This window comes from Equus asinus, chromosome 15 (assembly GCF_041296235.1).
Source record: "Equus asinus isolate D_3611 breed Donkey chromosome 15, EquAss-T2T_v2, whole genome shotgun sequence".
NCBI lineage: Eukaryota > Metazoa > Chordata > Mammalia > Perissodactyla > Equidae > Equus > Equus asinus.
This window is the reverse complement of record NC_091804.1, coordinates 23,202,372-23,225,760: the sequence shown is the minus strand read 5'-3', so window position 1 is coordinate 23,225,760 and position 23,389 is coordinate 23,202,372. Positions and strand designations below refer to the sequence as shown.

The 23,389-nt window shown below is 39.8% G+C and overlaps 1 protein-coding gene and 1 long non-coding RNA gene across 5 annotated transcripts in view; one reads left to right on the top strand and one right to left on the bottom strand.

Moving 5' to 3' along the window:
* The window catches only part of LOC139040317 (uncharacterized), a 66,682-nt gene extending 46,482 nt beyond the window's left edge, over window positions 1–20,200 (top strand). Inside the window, exon 3 of the long non-coding RNA XR_011494609.1 lies at window positions 20,065–20,200. This is a non-coding gene — a long non-coding RNA (uncharacterized lncRNA). The remainder of the gene's footprint in view (window positions 1–20,064) is intronic.
* Window positions 1–20,475, bottom strand: part of TPX2 (TPX2 microtubule nucleation factor) — a 54,363-nt gene extending 33,888 nt beyond the window's left edge. For 2 of the 4 annotated variants that reach the window (XM_070485721.1, XM_070485719.1), the window contains exons 1-4: window positions 20,364–20,475; window positions 17,387–17,503; window positions 7,815–7,991; window positions 4,636–4,758 (exon numbers count right to left, since the gene is read on the bottom strand). In XM_070485721.1, the coding sequence (XP_070341822.1) occupies window positions 4,636–4,758; window positions 7,815–7,920 (229 nt within the window). In that variant the 5' untranslated portion in view covers window positions 7,921–7,991; window positions 17,387–17,503; window positions 20,364–20,475. Of the gene's footprint in view, window positions 1–4,635; window positions 4,759–7,814; window positions 7,992–17,386; window positions 17,504–20,358 lie in introns of all 4 variants that reach the window. The other 2 variants (XM_070485720.1, XM_070485722.1) reach the window with 2 other exon arrangements.
* Window positions 20,476–23,389: the final 2,914 nt, after the last annotated feature.

Sequence of the window (23,389 nt, the reverse complement as noted above, 5' to 3'; positions counted from 1 at the left end):
CGTAAATATTTCTCATATAATCATTTTATCAGGCATTATGGGTGTAACCGCCAGTTCAACTTAAAACAGCAAGCGTTAAAAGATGTAGCCTTTGAGAAAGGGGACTGGTAATAGGGGTGGGAAGGGGAAGGAGATATTTTATCAAAAAGTATTCTGATGATACCATGGCCACCATGAAATAGAAACAGAAAAAAGTGCTAAGAGAATAATAAAAAGGAACAATCAAGTAAAGACTTCATGGAGGAAATAGCATTTGATGGTATAGCTTATAAACTGAGCGTTGATAAAAGATGAAAACTCCAACCAGATAAAGGAGACGAAAAGTCAGGCCATGAAAACACATTTCATGTATTATTTATTCCAGAGAACAATCATTTGGCTCATTCTCTAAAGAAATTTTTTTTCTGGAGGGGAGAAAAAGACATAGAAATAAAAAAATGATAGTATATTATGTCAAGGCTACAATAGAAGTGCTTATCCCAATTAAAAGGCAAAGATAATTATATTAAACTAAAAAAACCAGAACAAACTATATCCTGCCTACAAAAAATACACTTAAAATATAAAGACACATCATGCTAACACTAATCAAAAGAAAGCTGGAGTGCCCATATTAATATCAGACAAAGCAGATTTCAGAACAAAGAATATCATCAGAGATAAAGAAGATCATTTCAAAATGATAAAGAGGTCAATTCCTCAAGATGACAAAACAACCTAAATATTTATGTATCTAATGAGAAATGCTTCAAAATACTTCATGTATTACAAACTACAAGGAGAAATAGACAAATCCATAATTATAGTCTGAAATTTCAATACCTCTCTCTCTAACAGAGGGAATAAGTTGACAGAAAAATCAGTAATACAGTAGGCATAAATAATATATAAGTGAATATGCGTGGCTGTATTCCAATAAAACTTCATTTACAAAAATATGTTCTGCTCAACTCATCAAGATGTAACAATTATAAACATATATGTACCTAACAACAGAGTCCCAGATACATGAAAGAACAACGGAAAAAACTGAAGGGAGAAACAGATAATTCAACAATAATCATTGAAGATTTCAATATCCCCACTTTCAATAATGGATAGAACAATTAGATATAAGATCAATAAGGAAATAGAAGACTTGAGCAACACAATCAACCAACTTGACCCAAATTACATTTATGTAACTCTCCACCCAATGACAGCAGGATACATATTCTTTTGAAGTGTACACAAAATATTTACCAATCAGACCATATTCTGGGCCATAAAACAAGTCTCAATACATTGAAAAGGATTCAAGTCATACAGGTATGTTCTTTGACCACAGTGGAATTAAATCCCTCAAGAAATCAATAACAGAAAAGATTTCTGGAACCCCCTGCCCAAATATTTGGAAATTAAATACATTTCTAAGTAACACAATAGGTAACTTGTAACTAATAGATAAATAAGTCCTGGAGATCAAAGATCTCAAAAGGGAAATTAAAAGTATTTCGAGTAGAAAGAAAATGAAAACACAGCACATCAAATTTGTGGGATGCCACTAAAGCAGTACTTAGGGAGGAATTTATAGCAGTAAACACATTAAAAAAGAAAGATCTCAAATCAATGACTTCAGTTGCCACGGTGAGAAACTGAAAAAAAAAAAAGCATATTAGACGCAAATTAAGTAGAAGGGGAATAACAAAGATCAGAATGGAAACCAATGAAACAGGAAACAGAAAAACAGGAAAAAAAAAAACCAATGAAACCAAAAGCTAGTTCTGTGAGATTAATAAACATTGATAAATCTCTAGCCAGACTGATTAGGAAAATAAAGAGTCAACACAAATTACCAACATCATGAATGAGAGAAGTGACACCACTACAGAATCTATAAATATTAAAAGGATAATAAGGAAACATTATAAATGACGTTTTGCCTATAAATTCAACAAGTTAGATGAAATGGACAAATTACCAAAGCTAGCAAAAGCTCCCTCCAGAAGAAACAGATCATCTATATCTGTTAAAGAAGGTGAATTTGTAGTCAAAAACCTTCCTACAAAGAAAACTCCAGACCCAGATGTCTCCACTGGTGAATTCTACCAAGGATTTAAGAAAGATATAATATCAATTCTACACAAACTCTTCCAGAAAAATGAAGAAAAGGGAATATTTATAGAGTAAGGCCAGCATTACTCCATCAAAATCAAACAAAAGCATCACAAGAATGGAAAAATACAGAATGATATCCCTCATGAATAACAGAGGCAGAAATTCTTAACAAAAATGTAGCAAACTGAACCTAAAAATACATAAAAAGAAAAACACCATCATGACCAATTGGAGTTCATCCCAGAAATACAAGGTTGGCTTAACATTGGAAAATCAGTGTAACTCAACACATTAATAGACTGGAAAAAGAATCATATAAATCATCTCAATATATGCAGAAAACGCATTTGACAAAATCTAGCATCTATTACTGATAAAAATTATCAGCAAAACAGGAATAGAAGGGAACTTTCTCAGCCTGATAAAGGGTATCTATGAGAAAACTACAGTTAACACCATACTTAATGGTGGAAGCCTGAATGCTTTTGCCCTAAGATCAGGAATAAAACAAGCACGTCTACTCTCTCTACTCCCATCCAACATCCTACTAAACGTTCTAGTCAGTGCAATAAGCAAGAAAAAGAAATAAAAGGCATATTCGCAGATGACGGGATCATCTATGTAGAAATCTGATGGAATCTACAAAAAAGCTACTAAAGCTAATAAATGAGTTTAGAAGGTTGGAGGATAGGGGCCGGCCTGGTGGCATAGGGGTTAACTTTGTGTCCTCCGCTTCAGCGGCCTGGGGTTTGTGGGTTCAGATCCCAGGCGCAGACCTACACACCACTCGTCAAGCCATGCTCTGGTGGCATCCCACATACAAAATAGATGAAGATTGGCACAGATGTTAGGTCAGCAACAATTTTCCTCAAGCAAAAAGAGGAAGATTGACAATAAGATGCTAGCTCAGGGCCAATCTTCCTCACCAAAGGGAAAAAAAAAGAAGAAGAAGAAAAGAAGCTTGCAGGATAAAAGATCAATATATAAAAATTAATTTTATTTCTTTGTATTAGCAACATAGTAGGAAAATGAAATTAAAATAGAGGTATGAGGGCCAGCCCCTATGGCCTAGTGGTTTAAGTTCAGCATGCTCCACTTCTGTGGGCTGGGTTCAGTTCCCAGGCATGGAATCACACTATTCATCTGTCACTGGCCATGCTGTGGTGGCAGCTCACATAAAAAAGCAAGAGGCAGATCAGCAACAGATGTTAGCTCAGGATGCATCTTCCTCAGAAAAAAAAAAAGAGGTATGAAGAGCACTCTAAGAACACAAATAAGAGGAATTAGAGAAAAAAGAATATTTGAGCTGGACCTTGAATGATGACTAGGAACTTTTCAGTTAGAGTAAGGGTATTCTAGGCAGATTGAACAGCACTAATAGACAGGTGGGAATGTGCACTAAGAACATAAAGACTCTGAGGAGTCTAAGGAGCATGCATATAAGCAGTGTGCATGGTCTTTGTCACAGAATAGGCCTAGCAGAGGTCTCTTGCTTTGGGGCCTACTGTTAACAAAACAGCCTTAAAAAGAAAGTGGTCCAGAAAAACTACGTAACATTACATCCCCCTTTCAATTCAAGAAGAGCACAAAGACCATCAAAGCAACAGAAAATGTGCCACACTTAATGAACTGATGAAATTCACCCAAGAATACAGTGCTCAGGCCACAGGCCACAGGCATTCCATGCTCATCAAGTAAAACATGCCACACAGCTCTAATCCCTCGTGCAAAAAAGATGGATGCAAAAGTTCAGGGTCTTTGTCCAGATCCTGAATCCAACAGATATCATCTGTACTCATGAATTATTTCAAAGTCAGCCCAGCTGCTCAGACTCTGCAAACTAGAGAGGTCCACTGAAAACACAGCTATTTCCCTGATATGGCTCCTCCAGTTAATAGTGTAACTGAGGTCAATTTCAGATTTACCCATAAGAGTAATTTTCAAATGCTCTAAATCGATTGTAGTGGTGGTTACACAACAACTCTATGAATACACTATAAAAAAAACATGAAAGGTACACTTTAGGTGAATTGTATACATGAATTATATATAAATATAGCTGTTATTTCGAGAAAAAACCATTTTCAAGGATTTATGACCTCTTAAACAATGCTTCTTTTGTTCTGACCAAATAGACAATATCCTGCAGATTTAGTAACCACCAGTTTAAATGTCATCATCTTTTAAAATCAGATACATGACTCAAAGAATTCTTGTACAATGGCAAGCAGTACATTCTTCTCTCCTGCTCTTTTGTTTCCCAGCCAGACCCAGGTTAGGTTACATTAAATCTTGTCATGAAAAGAAAACAGCTATGTTTCTGGCAATAAAATTCTATGTTAGCTTAAGTTTCAAGAAATTTAACAAAAAAAAAGTGTAGCGCATCATTAGTTGCACCTTCACCATGAAATAAATTAGCCCATTTTACCAATAATAAACCAAAGGATACAGCATTCAGGTAATTCCTCAGATCCCTCAGGCAGGCTCCTAGTTCCATCATTCTGCCAAGGAGCTTTTTTTAAAGATGTTCTTTCTTACCTGGTCTCAAAGGTGTGACAATAGCTTGCTGAGGATTAGCCTTCCTCAGCGGAGTTTTGCCCTGAAAAAGCCCTCTTGTCCCGTTCTTCCCAGGAAATTTATTCTCCAAATTGGCCTTCTCCTCTGTGAAAAGGTAAGAGCATTGTCATCTAACAATCAGCAAGGAAGCAAAATAAATCAGGGCCGCGCGCTTAAAACGCGGCCTTAAAGCCCCTACCGGTGCACTTCTAACTCATTTGGCAAAGGAAATGAGTACACATTATACATCAGAGATAGAGACTGTAAAAACTCTCACTAAAACATTGGCAACACTGAATAATGTATTCTAGAAGAGGAGGAGTGCAGACTCTGCTTTGTAAACAGCTCCTTATCTTTGCCTGATACACGTTCAGGATCATACAAGCGCGAGCTGGCCTTATCCACCACCTAATACATCATGTTCCTCTCAAATCAAACTGTAGCCACCAAGATCTACAGGACTTACAAGGGACACCTTATAGTCTATTTGAGGTGAGGTTCTTTCTCAGCTGGGGTGGTAAGAGGGGAGTGGAGGGTGTGTGAGGACAGAATAGAACCAGGCTCTCTCAAGGATTTTTACCTTAGGTTAAAGTCAGCTGTGCCTGAAAGTCAGCACAAAGCAGAGAAATGTCTCTTCTACCAACAGCCTACTGATAGAAGCTTCAGGAATGCAGTGAGCCCCAGGAATAACACTGTGCATATACACTGATTGCAACTGTGTAAAAGATGTGATTAGGGGCTGGCCCAGTGGCACAGCGGTTAAGTGCACACGTTCCACTTCAGTGGCCTGGGGTTCGCCAGTTCGGATCCTGGGTGCAGACATGGCACTGCTTGGCAGGCCATGCTGTGGTAGGCATTCCACATATAAAGTGGAGGAAGATGGGCACGGATGTTAGCTCAGGGCTAGTCTTCCTCAGCAAAAAGAGAAGGATTGGCAGCAGCAGTTAGCTCAGGGCTAATCTTCCTCAAAAGAAAAAAAAAAGGTGATTATTTGGAAGAAAATTAGAAAGTAATATATTAGAACTAAGGTGGTTTTGAAAAAACAGTGGGACTTAATTTTTTTCTTCCAAATTGTATTTAATAGTACTGTTATACTAATACAATAGTCCCCCCTTATCCATGGTTTCACATTCCACAGTTTCAGTTACCTGCAGTCAACCGCAGTTCAAAAATAATAAAATGGAAAATTCCAGAAATAAACAGTTCATAAGTTTTAAATTGCATGCTGTTCTGAATAGCATGATGAATCTTGCACAGTTCTGCTTTGTCCTGCCCAGGACATGAATCATCCCTTTGTATCCACTCTGTATTTGCCACCTTGGTTATTAAATCGACTATCGTGGTATCACAGTGCTTGCATCAAGTAACCCTTTTTATCTAATAATGGCCCCAAAGCGCAAGAGAAGTGATGCTGGCAATTTGGATAGGCCAAAGAGAAGTTATGGTTGTTTATATATAAGTGAAAAGGTAAGAGCATCATCTAAACCATCAACAAGGAACGTATTCCCCAGGGATAAGGGGGGACTGCTGCATTTCCTCTTTTAGTTTTAAAAAACTTAGAAAAAGAGGTAGGCAGACAATCCAGCCTTTTCCTCAGGGTTTCAGTGAAGCAAGGGCATGGGGAAGACCACTATACGGCAGCTAGTCCTCTCATCCACACTTCCTCCTACACCACTGCCAACAGACCCCTCCTCTCAGAATCCCCACTGGATAACATTAAAGTCCTTTTCCAAGAGAATGGCATATGCTGTCACATCACATCACATTGACACTGCATCATAAGTGAAAAGCAGTTGCAATGGACTCATTTTTGTCCCCTATCACATACTGATTTCTCTTAATACGAGGATAAGGGGCCGGCCCCTCGGCCAAGTGGTTAAGTTTGCACACTTTGCTTTGGTGGCCCAGGGTCTCACCAGTTTGGATCCTGGGCGTGTACATGGCACCAGTCATCAGGCCATGCTAAGGCGGCGTCCCACATAACACAACTTAGAAGGACCTATAACTATGTACTGGGGGGCTCAGGGAGAAGAAAGGAAAAAAAAGATTGGCAACAGATGCTAGCTCAGGTGCCAATTTTTTTTTTTTTTAAGATTTTATTTTTCCTTTTTCTCCCCAAAGCACCCCCCGGTACATAGTTGTATATTTTTAGTTGTGGATCCTTCTAGTTGGGGCATGTGGGATGCCGCCTCAGCGTGGCTTGATGAGCGGTGCCATGTCTGTGCCCAAGATCCAAACTGGTGAAACCCTGGGCTGCTGCAGCAGAGCGCACGAACTTAACCACTCGGCCACGGGGCTGGCCCCTCAGGTGCCAATCCTTAAAAAAATAATAATAATAATGATAAGGAGGACGAGGACATAAGAAAGAATAAAATGAAGGGGCTCCAGCAGCTATTTGCCTGATACATCATTGGTCTGACATATTATTCCAAAGTAATATGACAACATAGGCATATGCTTATTTATTGTTGGCCTGGTGTCAGGGTTTATGCCATATTACGTAAACCATCAGGCAATCCTACCTCTGTCTGGGGATTGGGTTCTGAGTAGCATAATCCCTCCATTTAAAAACGTATTGGGGAAGGGTAGCAAGAGGGAGGTGCGTGTAGTTACAAAAGGGCAACATTAGGATCCTTGTGATGCTAGAACTGTTCAATATCTTGACTGTGGTGATGGATATACAAACCTACACAGGTGATAAAATTCATTCAATTCATTTCATTAATACACATAAACAAAAACGAGTACACATGAAACTAGAGAGATCTAAGATTGGTGAATTGTACCATTGTCAATATCCTAGGTGTAATATTACACTCTATGCCTAACGACAATAGAGCAAGTTTTTATGTGACTACCATCACTACAGACAGTCCTAGAGTTTCACTCAATGGAGTTTCATCTGGATTTTCCCATATGACCCTAAACCTTAAATATTTGTCATTCTTAACTCCAAAACAACATTGATTTGTACTGATAGTCCATTCCCCAAATACTGGGCATTTCAATTATTTCTATCATATCAAAGATGACAACGTATCTTCGTGCAGAAAGGAATTTATATTTCAGTTATTCTCTTACAATCTCTTCTATTTTTTAAAAGTCCTCAGAACAAAGCAAGACACTAACCCTTAAAATGGCCCGAGAAAGCAGATACTTACCAAACCAAGAATCTATGTTTTGGGTATCTTCCTCATCATCCAAAGATGTAAAATTGATGAAGTCCATGGGAGCATCATAGGAATAAGAGGTTTTAACTTGTGACATTGTGCCCCCCCTCGGCACAGAAGAGCAGGTTTTTCCCAGTATCCGTGTCACTCTTCTCGACAGGTCACCTTCTAAGGAAAGAAACGGTTCAGAAACTTGGCTGCACATTAACGTACTGATTCTCTAGCAATTTCTTTGCTTTGACTATCACATTCGTAATTCTGAAAATCAAGTGGACAATATGCCTTACTTTTCAAATCAAACAAAAATCAGCTTTTCTTTTTTGGTAACTTAAAGACCCCTTGAGGTAAATATGCGAGAATTAGAAAGAGGCAAGGTTTGATGAGTACCTGCAACAACTGTGCTAGGTGTTTTCCATTTGTTATTTTCCCTCAATCTACCATTTTCTCATCTCTAGCCTCCCCTGCATCCAATTTACTCTCTCTCTGCCCTGAATTATCCAATTTATCAAGCACTCCATTAAATTTTATACCTACCAACCAAAATCTTACTCATCATTCAAAATCCAATTCAATTCTCTATAAACTCTTTCCAATTTCCACCTATCACGCACAATTGTTGCCTCTCCAAAGCCATAGTGCTTTGTTTACCATCCAATTTTATATTAGTTACCTATGTAAATGTCTCTCCCAGTAGTCCGTAAGTTCCTGAAGACAAGGATGGATTTTACTCACTTGTGTATACCTCATCCATCAAGGTGCTCAGAACAATATCTCACACATACTAAGAGCTCAATACAGTTTTGCCAAGGATAGGTTTTCTTTCATTAGAAATATTTTCATAAAAATACTATTCTTGGGCATGAAGAAAAAGACTTTAAAAAATACATAAAAGGCACAACATGATTAGGTAAAAGAAATAAGTCAAAGATATGGGTCCATCCCTACTCCTAGGTACAAAGTTCCCCTCTCTCCTGTGGAAACCTGTGTAGGTTTAAAGTTAGCCTCCACTCTAGCCCTGTATGGTTAAAAAAAATAGCTGGAAGTAGTCTGGAAAAATAGCCCAGAGGCCACACTCACTGGCAAATAATTTCCCTGTGAAACCCAATGAGCCATTTGTCTTCATCCAGGGAACGACATGTACTTAAAGTATTCTGTATCTTGGAAGAGAAGCAGATACCAGTAATCACTTGCATACATGTTTATTCAATTAAGTACCTTTCTCTAAGCCCTTATTTTACTATAAAAATACATGCTCATTAAAAAAATTAGATGACAAAAAATTTTATAAAAACAATAGTAATCCACAATGCCACACTATTCCAGACTCTCTCTCTCTGTATATATACACACACACAAACTTTTTTTTCTAAATGGGATCATTGACATTTTGAATCAGCTTCGCATATTGTGAGCATTTCCCATGTAGATAAATATAGACAAATCATCAATTGATGGCTGTATCATAATTTACTTATCTCCTATTTTTAGGCTTTTCCCAATATATATATATATTTTTTAAAGATTTTATTTTTCCTTTTTCTCCCCAAAGCCCCCCAGTGCATAGTTGTATATTCTTCGTTGTGGGTCCTTCTAGTTGTGGCATGTGGGACGCTGCCTTAGTGTGGCTTGACGAGCAGTGCCATGTCCGCACCCAGGATTCGAACCAACAAAACACTGGGCCACCTGCAGCTGAGCACGGGAACTTAACCACTCAGCCACGGGGCCAGCCCCCCAATATTTTTACTTTAAAGATACTACTGGGAGAATATCCTTGTAGCTCAATTTCCGTACACATCTATAATTCTTCCCTTAAGTTAAATTCCTAAAGATGGAATTGCTAGCTCTTGATACATACTGTGAAAACGGTCCTCAGAAGAAGAGTAATATCCACTTAAATTACCAGGGAGGTGTGCCAGTTCCCTAAACCATCACCAATTCTGGGCACTAACAGTCCTCAGTGCTCATTTTCTCTGTACTGTACCACTATACCTATACTCTGAGATAAATCATAAGATTAGTTACACCCAACCTCATTGCTGCTCAGTGGTTTGGCCAACATTTCATTAGCTTCTCTCAGTGGACTGGAGTAATTCAGAAGGCACTTCAGTGCCTCAGAAACATTAGTTCTGACAAATATTTGGTTTACATAGTGACATCAATCTATACATCAGAGAACTTCACCTTGCCGTGGTCTCTCCTATGGACTCAGTGCAGCCAGCACTCCACAGATACCTTTATTACAATCCCAGCTGAGGTACTTGTAGAAACACGACATTTTGGAATTGGGAGGAATCTCAGATAATACCTAATTTTTGCAGTTTATAGATAAGGATTAATTAAAGCAAAAAGGGTCCTCCAAGATCACACAACAATATTACTAATGATCATAGTAAAAACAGTTACCAAAGACGCTTATGCATGCCAGGCACCATAAAGTACTAAATACATACTATTTCTAATGCTCTCAACAATCCTATAAAGCAGCGATTATTATCCCCATCATAGAAGAGGAAGCTGAAGGTAAGAGAGATTAAATGACTTGCCCAATATCACACAGTTACATAAAGGCAGAACTAGATTTAGAACTGAGGCTCCTGACTTCCGTACAATGTTCTTTCCACATCATTTTGCTCTCTCACTCTGTGAAGTAGAGAAGCATGTTAATGTAGTTAAGGCCTCTATTCGCACAGAAACTAGTACTGTATGTATTTCCAAGTAGATCCATTCTCCATTATCTGTTGCCCTGAACAGAGGATTCTTCACTATGCTCATTCTAAATTTTTCATTCTCCCCCATTTCTACTTTCATTACGCAACTTAACTCAGTAACCTATTACTAGCAGTCTACTCATATTATACACTTGCTAGTGGCCATAAGATGTGGGCTTGAGATCGGAGCTCCTTTCTCACTGATATTCAAGGATGAGACTCTATGTCTCACACAAAAAGTAGATCTAGTCTCAACACAAAGGAATTTGAAATCTAGACAGGAGCTAAAATCCTATCACACTCAATAAATAAGATAACATAGTATACAACATTTAAATTACATAGTATGAACTATAAGTAGAAAGAGAATTAGAGATTAACACAGCTTAAGTCAAGCCAAGATTAAATATTTTTCATTGAACATCATCAAAACAGTAGGAAGCACGCTATAACAAAAGTCACCTCCTAGATAGCCACCTTGCAAGCTTTGGAGTAGCCACGGACAGTTCTGGCCAATGACAATGAAGTTGGAATCTGCTGACGGATTCAAAGGAGAACGCTTAGTTTCCTGATACAGCTATCGCCCTTGTTCCTGCCCTTTCCCTTCACCTTTCTTCTTGCCTTGAAGGCAGATGTAATGGCTAGAGCTAGAGCAGCCATTGTACACACGGGTGGATAGCCAAGAGAATAAGAGACATTGGTCCTGACATCAATGAGCTACTGATCATTGATGATCAAATATCAGCAACCTCTACTTCCAGACAGTAATACTTTTTTTGTATAAGCCCTTATAGTCACATTTTCTGTCACTTATAGCCAAAAACAATCCCAACTAATATAGAAGCCCAGAATTCTAGCCCAGTCTCTGGCATTTACTAGATGTATATGACAACAGGCAAGTTACTCTACCTTTTTGGCTACCTACTTCCCACAAACAAATGACAAGGGATTTCAAGTGCCATGAAATACACTACCGTAAGATGTTATCACTGCCTTTTGACCTACTGATACCTTTCTTCTCCTTGACAACATTTGTATTCAAAGGACCCTCACAGAAAGATTCCCCAGCGACTGACAGTGGTTAAAATTCCCCTGCTACAAGGAGGAAGTTTTCCTGTTCTTGTGAACAAACATGCTGGAAGACATGGGAAAATTTTGGATTCCCATGATCTTAATGCCTAACCCAGGTCACTGGGAACACTTCCCAGGCAGGAATGTAATGAAGACAACTAAAGCTGGGGGAGGGAAGAGGCAAGAATGTAATACGCAGCAACCCCACTTAGCCTCCTAAAATCCATGATCCCACCAAAGCACGCTGCTGAAAACCACCTGGAAAGTATTCAAATTTAACCCCCTCACACTCTTTTTTCTTTTTTCAGTTATGGAGCTACACTGCTAGCCTCTTTGAAGGGCAATTTACATTTTTCTTTTTGATAGATCTTGTCAAATGTAGAAGTTTATCTTACAAATATGTATTTATGCATATGTTAAGTATAAGAAAGTTCACTATAGCATTGTTTATGAGCCAAAACACTGAAAACCCAAATTCCACCAATAGGAGATTGGTTGAATAACTATGGCACAACCATATAATAAAATATTACATAACTTTAATATACTGTAACTTTGCATATGTGATATGTACAGAATGAGCTCCAAGAGCTATTAAGTGAGAAAAAGCAAAATGCGGAAGTGCATGCTTTCATTCATGTTAAAAAGAGAGAAAGGGGTAATATATACTCATATCTCCCTTTGTCCATACATAGACTACTGTGGAAGGAGACACAAAAGTATTAACAGTATTTGGGTCTGGGAAGAGAGCTGGGAATTCTGGGTCAGGGGAAGACTTTTCGCTATATGAACTTTTACATTCTTTGAATATGTTTTATTATATAAATGCATATCTTTTCAGTTTAAAGAACTAGTTAAGCAGTATTTATTTCCCCCTAAATCTATGTTTACAGTGCAGAAGTTACTGGGCTTTCTGGAATTTTTATTAAATATTCTTGATAATCCAGCAATAATTATTAAACCTCTTGATTTTTGGAAATAATGCTTCCATTTACATGTCTGTCAACTGGCTGGTAACTTCACTTATCAAATGCTACACATCCTCTTTCTTTTTTAATGTTTTTGTATAAGAACAAAATGTTCCTGGGTATTGACTTAATAAAAAGGTATTTAAACTTAAAAAAGAAGTTAAAAATAATAGCTATTAATTACTGAATACTTATGACATGCCAGACACTGTTGGCAGTGTTTTACAAGTATTAACTCACCAAATCCTCACAATAATCCTATGAAGTAGGTACTGTTATTATCTTCACTTTACAGATGAGGAAACTGAGGCACAGAGAGATTTACTAGTTGTTCATGGTCACGCAGCTAAGAAGTAGTCAAGCCAGGACTTGAACTTAAGAGAGGCCCTAAAGGGTGTGTTCTCATCCAGTGCACTATCCACTGCCTCTCATATTTAGTTAAAAATAGATATGTATATAGATCAAGATCAAACGTCAAGGAGTAAGAGATAAAACCCATTTATGGATAATAACAACTTCCAAACACCGACTGTCTACTACTGTCCAAGCACCTTACCAGACACTTCACATAAATCATCTCACTTAAACTGCATTAACAATATAGAAGATAGATATCATCATTACCGTTTTACAAATAAGGAAGCAGGCTCCAAAAAGCTGAACTACTCTGAGATCATCAAGATGGGTAGCAGAGATGAGTTTTAAGACCAGATCTATAGGACTTTAAAATCTGGAGTCACTATAATATAGAGTTTTTCCATAAATATTCCGTGAAAAATGACATAGATAGGGGCTGGCCCCGTGGCCGAGTGGTTAAGCTCGCGCGCTCCGCTGCAGGCGACCCAGTGTTTCATTGGTTCAAATCCTGGGCGCGGACACGGTACTGCTTATCAAACCACGCTGAGGCAGCATCCCACATGCCACAACTAGAAGGACCCACAATGAAAGAATATACAACTATGTACTGGGGGGCTTTGGGGAGAAAAAGGAAAAAAACAAAATCTTTAAAAAACAAAAATGACATAGATAACCAAATCATACTAACCTATTAGACAAATGCAAAAGTAAACTCTGCTCTATACAAAAACTAAGGCTCTCTGACAGGTTGTTCATAAAGAACACTTTGGAAAATTAAAAACTCTCTTCTAAATATACCGAGAAAGCTGAGCTCAATCTTCCCATAAAGTAAAACATCACACCTTAATTTCCCTTTTTTTAAGTTTGTACTCTTGCATATAAAGCTTTTGCTACATATAAGATGCAGCTTAGTCTGAACCTCTTAGTGGATATTCTAGAGTAGAAGAGACTGTGAAGAGGGCACTCAAGGAGAGGAGGGATGTCCTCTGAGGTCTAGAACTGCATCTGATTGGTAGAGGTTAAAAGGTAATGGCTCAAACCTAAATACACCTAATCTTTATTTAGGTGAAATTTTAAAACCAAAATACTATTTTTTTAACAAAGCTTCTTTTGAGCTCTCTTTTGGCCTAATATGGCCAATTCAGGAGACAATACCCATCACCCCTACCCCCCCCAAAAGGAAACAAATAAGTAACTAAATACATATCCACGAAGAAGTCTGACTCTCCTCACTAAACGGTGACAGCACAAATACATGAACAAAACCAAAAGTAACTACTGGGTTATGCCAGTTTCACCATCCTGCCTCTCCCACAAATAATAAATATCTGGATGTGAAACCTTCAAAAAATAAAAAGCACAAGGCCTAGTGGGAAATGGAACAGGTCAGGGCCAAGCCCAACTGTTTAATGAGAGAGCCCCAGCACGGTGGGAACTGGATGCCTTCCTGCACCCCTTAATCAAGATTGAATTTCTGTCAACAGGTCTCTCTAAAAAAAAAAAAAAAAAAAAAAAAAGCACATGCGTCAAACACATTCCCCTCCACAGATCAAGCTGCCAAGCAAGAGAATCAGCTTCACATTTCAAAATTATCTCAATCCACTATAGCTTCAGACTCCTAAAAAAACTAGAAACATTCTGAGTGAAGAAATAGCTCTTTCTGACCAATAATCCTACAACAGACCTGAGGAAAAAGCCTCTCTCATACATTACGAAGTAGTTAGGTTCCTTTTAAAACTGCCTATTAAGTGCCATCCATCATATCATATAGCTCATTTTTGTTTCCAAAAAACAAAGACTGAAAGGATATATATAAGTTCCTTCCCTTAAGAGACTCACAACTGAATGAGAATACAGACAATTATGATAGAGGGTGATCCTTGCTGGAAGGGGGATAAGCAAAGGGCACCATGGAAGTGCAGAGAAGGGGAACAGGGTGAAGGAGGGTCAGGGAAGGCTTCCTGGGGGAAGTGACACCTTAAAGATACAGACAGACCTGCAGAGTTGCACAGGCTAAGAATGAATGTTGACTTTTCCTAGGGGAAGAGATCAATGGAAAGGGGAAATGAATGGAGGAAGAGTACACAACTGCGGAAGATTGCAGAAGCAGCAATGGAACCTGTTTCCACATTCATCTGAAATTAACCTCCACTGCCACGTCTCTCTTCACTCTCAAACCAAAAATAACTAGCCGTGACAAGCTCTATAAATCAAAAGGTGCAGGGTCAGAGGGGGTGGGGGAAAGCTGCAAAAGGGTGCATTCTAAGCAGGGCCCAAACAGTGGACTAGCAGCTCCTAAGCAAAACAAAGACATTGGTGTGGTAGATGCTCTCGAGCAGCTCACTCTCCAGCTCATGAGCTGTGACTTGCCTACTTCTATTAGAGGAAAAATCAGGAATTAAGCACTTGGTAATGTGAGAGAATAACCAGAGTAAGTGAAGACTTTATTAATTAGAACCATAGTCAGTTAAGATGGTCCCATCCTAGCAGTGCCATTTCCCCAGGGATACCCTCTCCTACTTTTACAAGGGATAGAGATCCTGTTACAAAACCACAAGTTAAATAGAGTTATTTTCATCTTACTCAGGGAGAAAACACCTACTTTTTTTTTTTTTGTACATGAGGGATTAGCAGGAGTTAGTAAATGGCAAGATAATCCAGTGTGCAATTTTAACTGTTAAAGTCACAAACTAAGTCTGAAGGAAGTTAATGGACTTTGTGTTTCCACATTTGTTTGCTAACTTCTATGTTGAAATTGGATCTGTTTACAGAAACAGATCTATGAAGCTTCCAAAATTGGGTCAATTTAAAATCCAATGACAATCCCTCACTGTCCAAACACTCAGAAGTCAGCACAGGACACATGAACACTTGTTCTAATTCATCACTGTCCAGAAACCTCAAGCAAATATATTTTTCTATCATTTCTCTCCCAAACTAGTGAGTTTCATAGCACTCTTTCGTAAAGATTACAAACTCAGTTCTGCTGTATTTAATTTATCCATAGAACTCTATAAACAACAATCCACTCTTATGCCACCAATAGGACCTGGATAGAAATCAATGATGCTGTTCACCTCCAGGTCAAATAATGACAAAGATCTTTGTAGACTACTAAAAGGAAATCTTTGTTTTATATCAAAATGTTCTGATGTTCTATTAGTAAGAAGCCGAAAGAGTTTGTAAGGGTTGACGGTGGGGCTGCAAGAGGTTACAATCCTACTCAAATCTCAATCACTCCATCTTGTAGAAATTTATGTCCTTCAAAAGGTATCTAGTTTGGGAAACAGACACACAAACACAAACCCAAGAACCTAAAAAAGTGATTATCTATGGGGCAGTAGGGAGTGAGGTAGACAGTGACAGGGTTGGAAGATTTTTTTAACTATAAATCTTTTAATATTATTTTATTTTTCTTTTTAAAGATTGTTTTTTATTTTTCCTTTTTCTCCCAAAGCCCCTGGGTACATAGTTGTATAGTTTTACTTGTGGGTCCTTCTAGTTGTGGCATGTGGGATGCCACCTCAGCATGGCTTGATGAGTGGTGGCACGTCTGCACCCAGGATTAGAACTGGCAAAACCCTAGGCTGCCGGAGCAGAGCGCAAGAACTTAACCACTCAGCCACGGGGCTGGCCCCTATATTATTTTGATTTCTGCACCATGTAAACATATTACATATTTTAAATATATATATTTGTGCCTTTGTGAATATACACTATTATGTAAATCAGCATAATTTTCTCTTGGAGCAGTTTGGCATTATGTATCAAAAGTCTTAAAAATACACATTCTTGGGGCCGGCCCGATGGCGCAGTGGTTAAGTGCGCACGTTCCGCTTTGGCAGCCCAGGGTTCGCTGGTTCGGATCCCGGATGCGGACATGGCACCACTTGGCAAGCCATGCTGTGGTAGGCGCCCCACATATAAAGTGGAGGAAGATGGGCACGGATGTTAGCTCAGGGCCAGTCTTCCTCAGCAAAAAGAGGAGGATCCGCAGCAGTTAGCTCATGGCTAATCTTCCAAAAAAAAAAAAATATATATATATATATATATATATATATATACACATTCTTCTTTACCAGTGGCAAAATGATATGATAGACTACCATTAAGGCCATTAAAATTATGTTGTAAAAAAATTTAATGATGTGAAAAAATGTTCATAATCTAATTATTAAGTGGAAAAAAATGGTTTTTAGTATATGATTTTTTAAATCAAATATAGGCACAGACAAAAATTGGAAAGAAATCTATCAGAATATTAGCCATAGTTTATCTGAGAGGTGGGATAGTGGGTAATATTATTCTTTTGCTTTTCCATATAAAATAAATTTTCTTCCAAAATATGTGCTACTTTATAAAGATGTTAAAGTTATTTAAAAACTTTTGAAGCTGATATATTAATATTAATGTCCTCCTCATTCCTTTTTAATGTAATTTACCGTGGACACAGCCTTACCTGTGGTTTAATCAGTCAGTCAGTCCCCCTCACTACAGGCTTGACTCAAAGTTGCAATTTACTCTTTCACCTCTCTTCTGAAATCTTGAAGTCTAGCAAGTACTTCTTGTAAAGAATCTGAAAGAAGCAGAGAGGTGATGAAACAGGTTCAAGTTCTCTGTAGTTACAAAGGTTAACAGAGAACAGGAAGGGGCTAGAAAAGACCAAGGATGCCCACCCTCAAAACCCAAGAGTGCTTCTGAGAGCTAAGGTCTAAATGGCATGGATTGTCCCCAAACGCCAAACTTCTTAACAGATTGTTGTTTCACCAGTGTAAAAATGTTAAGGCCAGCCCGGTGGCATACTGGTTAAGTTTCCACCTTGTGTTTCACAGGCCAGATCCCGGGTGCAGACCTACACACTGCTTGTCAAGCCATGCTGGGGCAGGTGTCCCACGTATAAAATAGAAGAATATGGACACGGATGTTGGCTCAGGGCCAGTATTCCTCAGCCGAAAAAAAAAAAAGAGGAAGATTGGTGAGAGATGTTAGCTCAGGACTAATCTTCCTCAAAAAAAAAAGTTCTTAAATTTTTTGGTGTACATTTGCTGTCTCCTGGTGTCTTTGATATTACATAATCCCACTTTAAAGTAATCTTTTCAAAACCTGTAATTTAGGAACACTGACACCAAGGGTGGTAGTATGTACTTCTATCCTATTCAAACATCCAGACAAATAGTAGGCACTATTGTGCCTACTTTTTATTAATTTAAAAAAGTAGAAACAGCATTAAAAAAAAATTTCCAAAGTAAGCTCCCCCATACAATTTTTTCTTTTTCTTTTTTTTTTTTTTTTGAGGAAGATTAGCCCTGAGCTAACTACTGCCAGTCCTCCTCTTTTTGCTGAGGAAGCCTGGCCCTGAGCTAACATCTGTGCCCATCTTCCTCTAGCAGAACGTGCAAACTTAACCACTGCACCACGGGGCGGGCCCCTCCCCCATACAATTTTATACCTTCCTCACTAATCTTAATCCCCTTAATCAAGTTTCTCTGTGCAAACATACAAAAACAGAACCCCTTCCAGTTATCTATACTTTTTTCACAAAGTGAAAAAAGGAGACCCAGGAGAGGCTGAAAAGAAAAACATATAGGGGATATAGAACTATGAACCTCTCCTGGTACCTAAACAAGAAATGAAGGACTTTCCCACATAATCCTGTCTCCTGGAGAAGCTTAACTGCAACCATAATAAACTTTATCAAGGTATAAGACTTAAGTATAAGGCTGGCCAAAATAACTCTATTTTATTTAAATAATTTTAAAATTTAAACAAATTTACCAACCTAACTGAATACATCCAGTTTTCCATACCTGCAATTTTATAGTCAATTTAGATAACGCCCTCCTGCTTATCCAATTCAACAGATATTTAGTGGGTGATTTCTGTGCACCAGGACTGTTCTAGTCCCTGTCTCACCAAACGCTGCTTATCGAGAGCCAGTTTGTGTCCCACCTGCTTCACAAAGCCACCCTTGCCTGTTCTAAGCCTCACTGACCTCCCTCACCTCTAAACTGCTAGGGCACTTACAATACTAAACAGTAGAGCACTCAGGTGCCAGATGCCATCATGTCTTGTTCTGATTGTCACTTGTCAGTTTGAATCAGTCTGTCATCCTCAAGCAAACCAGAAAACCCTTGAGTACATCATACGTGTGTACACCCCCAGTATCTCACACCAATCAGAGCTCACAGTACACCATCAAAGGTCAATTAATTAACTAAGTGAGCTGGGAGCCACAATAATTTTGATCCCAAGAGTGACAAAGACTGAACTGATCCACCTGAGAGTACTACTCCAAAGCAACCAAGGGCACTCAAGTTCAATTCAGGGGTGGCTCGACAGGGGGTGTGATCCACTGAGCCCACAACACAAGAATATCTTTATTACAGCAGCAAATAGTTTGATTTTTGACATGAGATGAGAGAGACAGATCCAAAGAAAAATCAGAGGATTTCAAGACAAGGCAAGGCTGAACCTGGAAGTACACCAAGCAACGACCTTACAGCAAAATCAGTACAGCACTCAGATGCTATCTTGTCCTAAGGAGGACCAATTTGGGGTAAGTCCTTGGTATTTAACTACTATAATAGAAAAAAAAACCCATATATCAGGAAAATAGGGGATGCAAAACAATCCTACCATATAATAATCTGATTTACACTTTTCCTTCCCTCTCCAATCTATAAATGTTATAAATAATAGTAAATTAGGCAATAATACCTAGTGATTCGATACAAAAGGGAAGGGCTGAGCAGATGTGGATAAAACAGAATGAATTCAAAATCGCGAATAGAAAGACAACTCCAAGAGGCATTAAACTCTCCCTCGATTATGTTCTCATTCCACCTCACTGACCTTTCTATCTCACACAAAGGTTCTGAAATGTAGCTGTCTGTGACCACATCTGTTTTCCTCCACAAATGCCACACTTCTTGAGGGCGGGGCTACCGTTTCGCCCATTTCTCGAAACAGGTCTACACTGCGGGCATTGGCTTCCCCTTCTATAACGGGGGGCTAGGAACAGCACCTGCTTCGTTGGCTCGGTGTGAAAACTACTCGAGAAACGCACGCAGGTGCTTGGTTCATGGGTGCGTGGTAAGAACTATAATAACTGTCGTTGCCGTTATTATCTGCCCACAGCCTCCTGCAACTCCTTCTTCCCGCTATTCCCCATGGTCGGCCTCCGCCTCCACCTCCACACAGCCCGCTAGACCCGCGCCCGAAAGACTTCCAGGGAAAATCCTGTCGCGAAGAGAAGGGCGGCCCGAAGCCCGGCTCCCATTCCGCCCGCCAGGACGGCGTCCCAACTGCCAGAGAAGCCCGGGCCTAGAGGCGCAAACCCCGCCAAGGGCTTGGAGACGACCTCCGGCCGTTCAAAAATTAGAGAGAGGCAGCCCCGCGCCCCAGCTGCGCCGGTTTCTCCCCACGGCTCACCTCACCTCGGCTCTGACAACCGGGCGCCCGCAACACCAGCCGCGGGATTCATTCAGTACCGTTGAAAATTTGAAACCAGGCGCTCTAGTCGAACGCACCAATCAGGGTGCCGGAAATGGCCAATCCCAGCCTTCCGATTGGCCCTAGAGATCGCAGCGACGCCGGAAGTCAGGGCGACGGACAGGCAAACAGCCGGCCCGGAAGGCTCCTGGGAAATGTAGTCTCACGCGGCTGCGTGAGCCCATTGGAACAACTCTAGTAAGGAAATTACTACAAAGCCCAGAATGCTCGGCTGCAAACCAATTGGAAAAGGTGGTACCAACTGAAGAGATGGGGGAGTTGATTTAGATAACAGAACGGTGCGCATCCTGAGCCTCCCTAAAACTTCCCCGAAAGAAAATAATTTATTTTATTATTTTATTATTCTCCATGTCGTTGTGCATCGTGCCTTAAATGTTCATAGGAATTCACTACGTTTTAACATGGAGTCCCCTGTATGAAACATAGACTCTCCCTCAGCTTCTCTACCAAACGTGAAGGAGTCTTTCAAACTTTTATCGCGTCCACACCCTGGTGTTACAGGCTTAGAAATGTGGTTTATTGGGTACTTCCTCCTCCGTTTTGATTCAGAGTGGTCCACCCCTGGTTTTGTCATCATATTATGGAAGAGAAAACAAAGGCTCAGAGAATTTGAGTAAATTTGTCCAAAATCACATAATAAGTTGAGGAAATGGGGTTTGAATTAAGAACGTCTGCTCCTATACATCATCAATAATAAATTACAAAATAAGAGCAAAAAAAAAAAAAAAATTGCTGTTCATAGTAACAACAAACACTACAAAGTTTTTTAAAAACCACAAGCCTAAGATTTTTATGGGAAAACTGCAAAACTTCGTCGAATAACTATAAAGATAATTAAATGAGGTTATAAATCCTATTAATGGATTGTTGTTAGCGCCCTTGAGTCCGATATGACTCCCTAGTGACTTTGTATACAGCAGAGTGGAACCCTGCTGAGTCTTTTTGCACCATACTCTGACCATCCCATCCTGTATCGGACAATGCTCGGTAGCTATTCATAGGGTTTTCTTGGCCAATTTTTTTGGAAGTGGGTGGTCAGGTCCTTCCTAATCTGGAAGCTCCACTGAAACCTGTCCACCATGGATGACCCTGCTAGTATTAGAAATACCGGATGGTATAGCTTTCAGCATCACAGCTGATGAGGATTTTAGGCTGGTTACTTTTAAAACTGCAGATGAGAAGCAGGCTCCGAGGACTGGAATTTTGCTTGCCCTTTTGAGAGACATTTGTGAAGGAACGGGGGATGACCTTGTAGGGACCTGAAATTGGCCACCCCAGAATATGTCTCTTTGGCATCGGGATTGTTTGGGGCTGATTGCTTTTGATCACAGGGACAGGAAGGGAGGCTCTGAGGAATGGAACTTGCCCTTGTTGGGACACATTTACGTTTGTAAGGTAAATCTCTGTCTGTAAAAGGTGCCTCCCTCTCTGTACCAGGAAGAAGAAGAGAGATGACCTTGTCCCTAGAAACTCTTAATGGGGAAGGCAAGAACTTAAGTTGGTTGCTGTCTGGCAATCTCATGTAACTGATTTAGGGTGGTGGCTTCTAACCTTTCTAACCTTTACTTAATCTGATTTGATTCTTGTCTAAAAGTCGTGGGACCACCCAATGGCCAGACCCCACCTGCACTGATACCATTTTAACTTTTTTCCATGTTCTTTCCTTTGTCTTGGTAAAGAGATGACTCACATACCCATGCCTTATAAAATTAGCCCTAACCCTCAACTCGGGGCAGCAGCAGGAGCTCTGACTGCCCGTGGGTGCTGTCCCCACGCACCAGCTCTGCCTGCCCATGGGTCCTGTCCCCATGCTACACTATTCTCTAAATAAAAGAGCACTACTGCCAGATCTTGAGAGTCCAAGAAATCTTTCTTTCGACTCCTCGGCTCACCGACCCCGCATCAACAGCAACATGCAGCTGACATGGTATGACAACAGATAGGCAGACAGTGTGGTACCCTGATGGAGAAACAAACACTGGCTGCTACCTTGAGAGCACCACTTAACCACTACACCACCAGGGCTGGCTATTAGTGGATGGGGAGCTCCAATGTTGCAAAGATGTTAATTCTCTATATTAAAAGCTCAAGGCAACTCCAATGAAAATCTGAATAGGTTTTGTCATGGAACTTACAGAGTTGATTATAAAATTCATATGGAAGAGGAAAAGCACAAGAAGTGGCATCTGATTTTTGAAAAATAATAGGGGGAAATTACCATACCAGATCTCACAAACAGTAACATATTATGAAATTATAGGGGCCGGCCAGTGACGCAGTGGTTAAGTTTGCACATTCCACTTCGGCACCCCAGGTTCACCAGTTTGGATCCCAGGTGCACTTGGCAAGTCATGCCATGGTAGACGTCCCACATATAAAGTGGAGGAAGATGGGCATGGATGTTAGCTCAGAGCCAGTCTTCCTCAGCAAAAAGAAGAGGATTGCCAGCAGATGTTAGCTCAGGGGCAATCTTCCTCAAAAAAAAAAAGAAAGAAAGAAATTATGTTACTTTTTAAAGTATGGTTAATTGACTCCATGAGTATACAATCAGCAAAATTCAGGCAGGAAAACTCCACAGGACAAAAGGTGTCATTTCTTCAAAATATAAACGGTAGGGGCCGGCCAGGTGGTGCAGCGGTTAAATGCACACATTCTGCTTGGTGGCCCGGGGTTCACTGGCCCGGATCCCGGGTGCAGACATGGCACTGCTTGCAAGCCATGCTCTGGTAGGCGTCCCACATATAAAGTAGAGGAAGAAGGGCACGGATGTTAGCTCAGGGCCAGTCTTCCTCAGCAAAAATATATATATATAAACTGCAAGGGGTTTTTTTGTTTGTGTAATTTTTAAAAACTTTTTATGTTTTAGAGATACATATAGGAATGGTAGATATGAAATGACTCTACAGTTTGCTTCAAAATACTCAGGAGTATGCAGGGGAGGGAAGTGGGT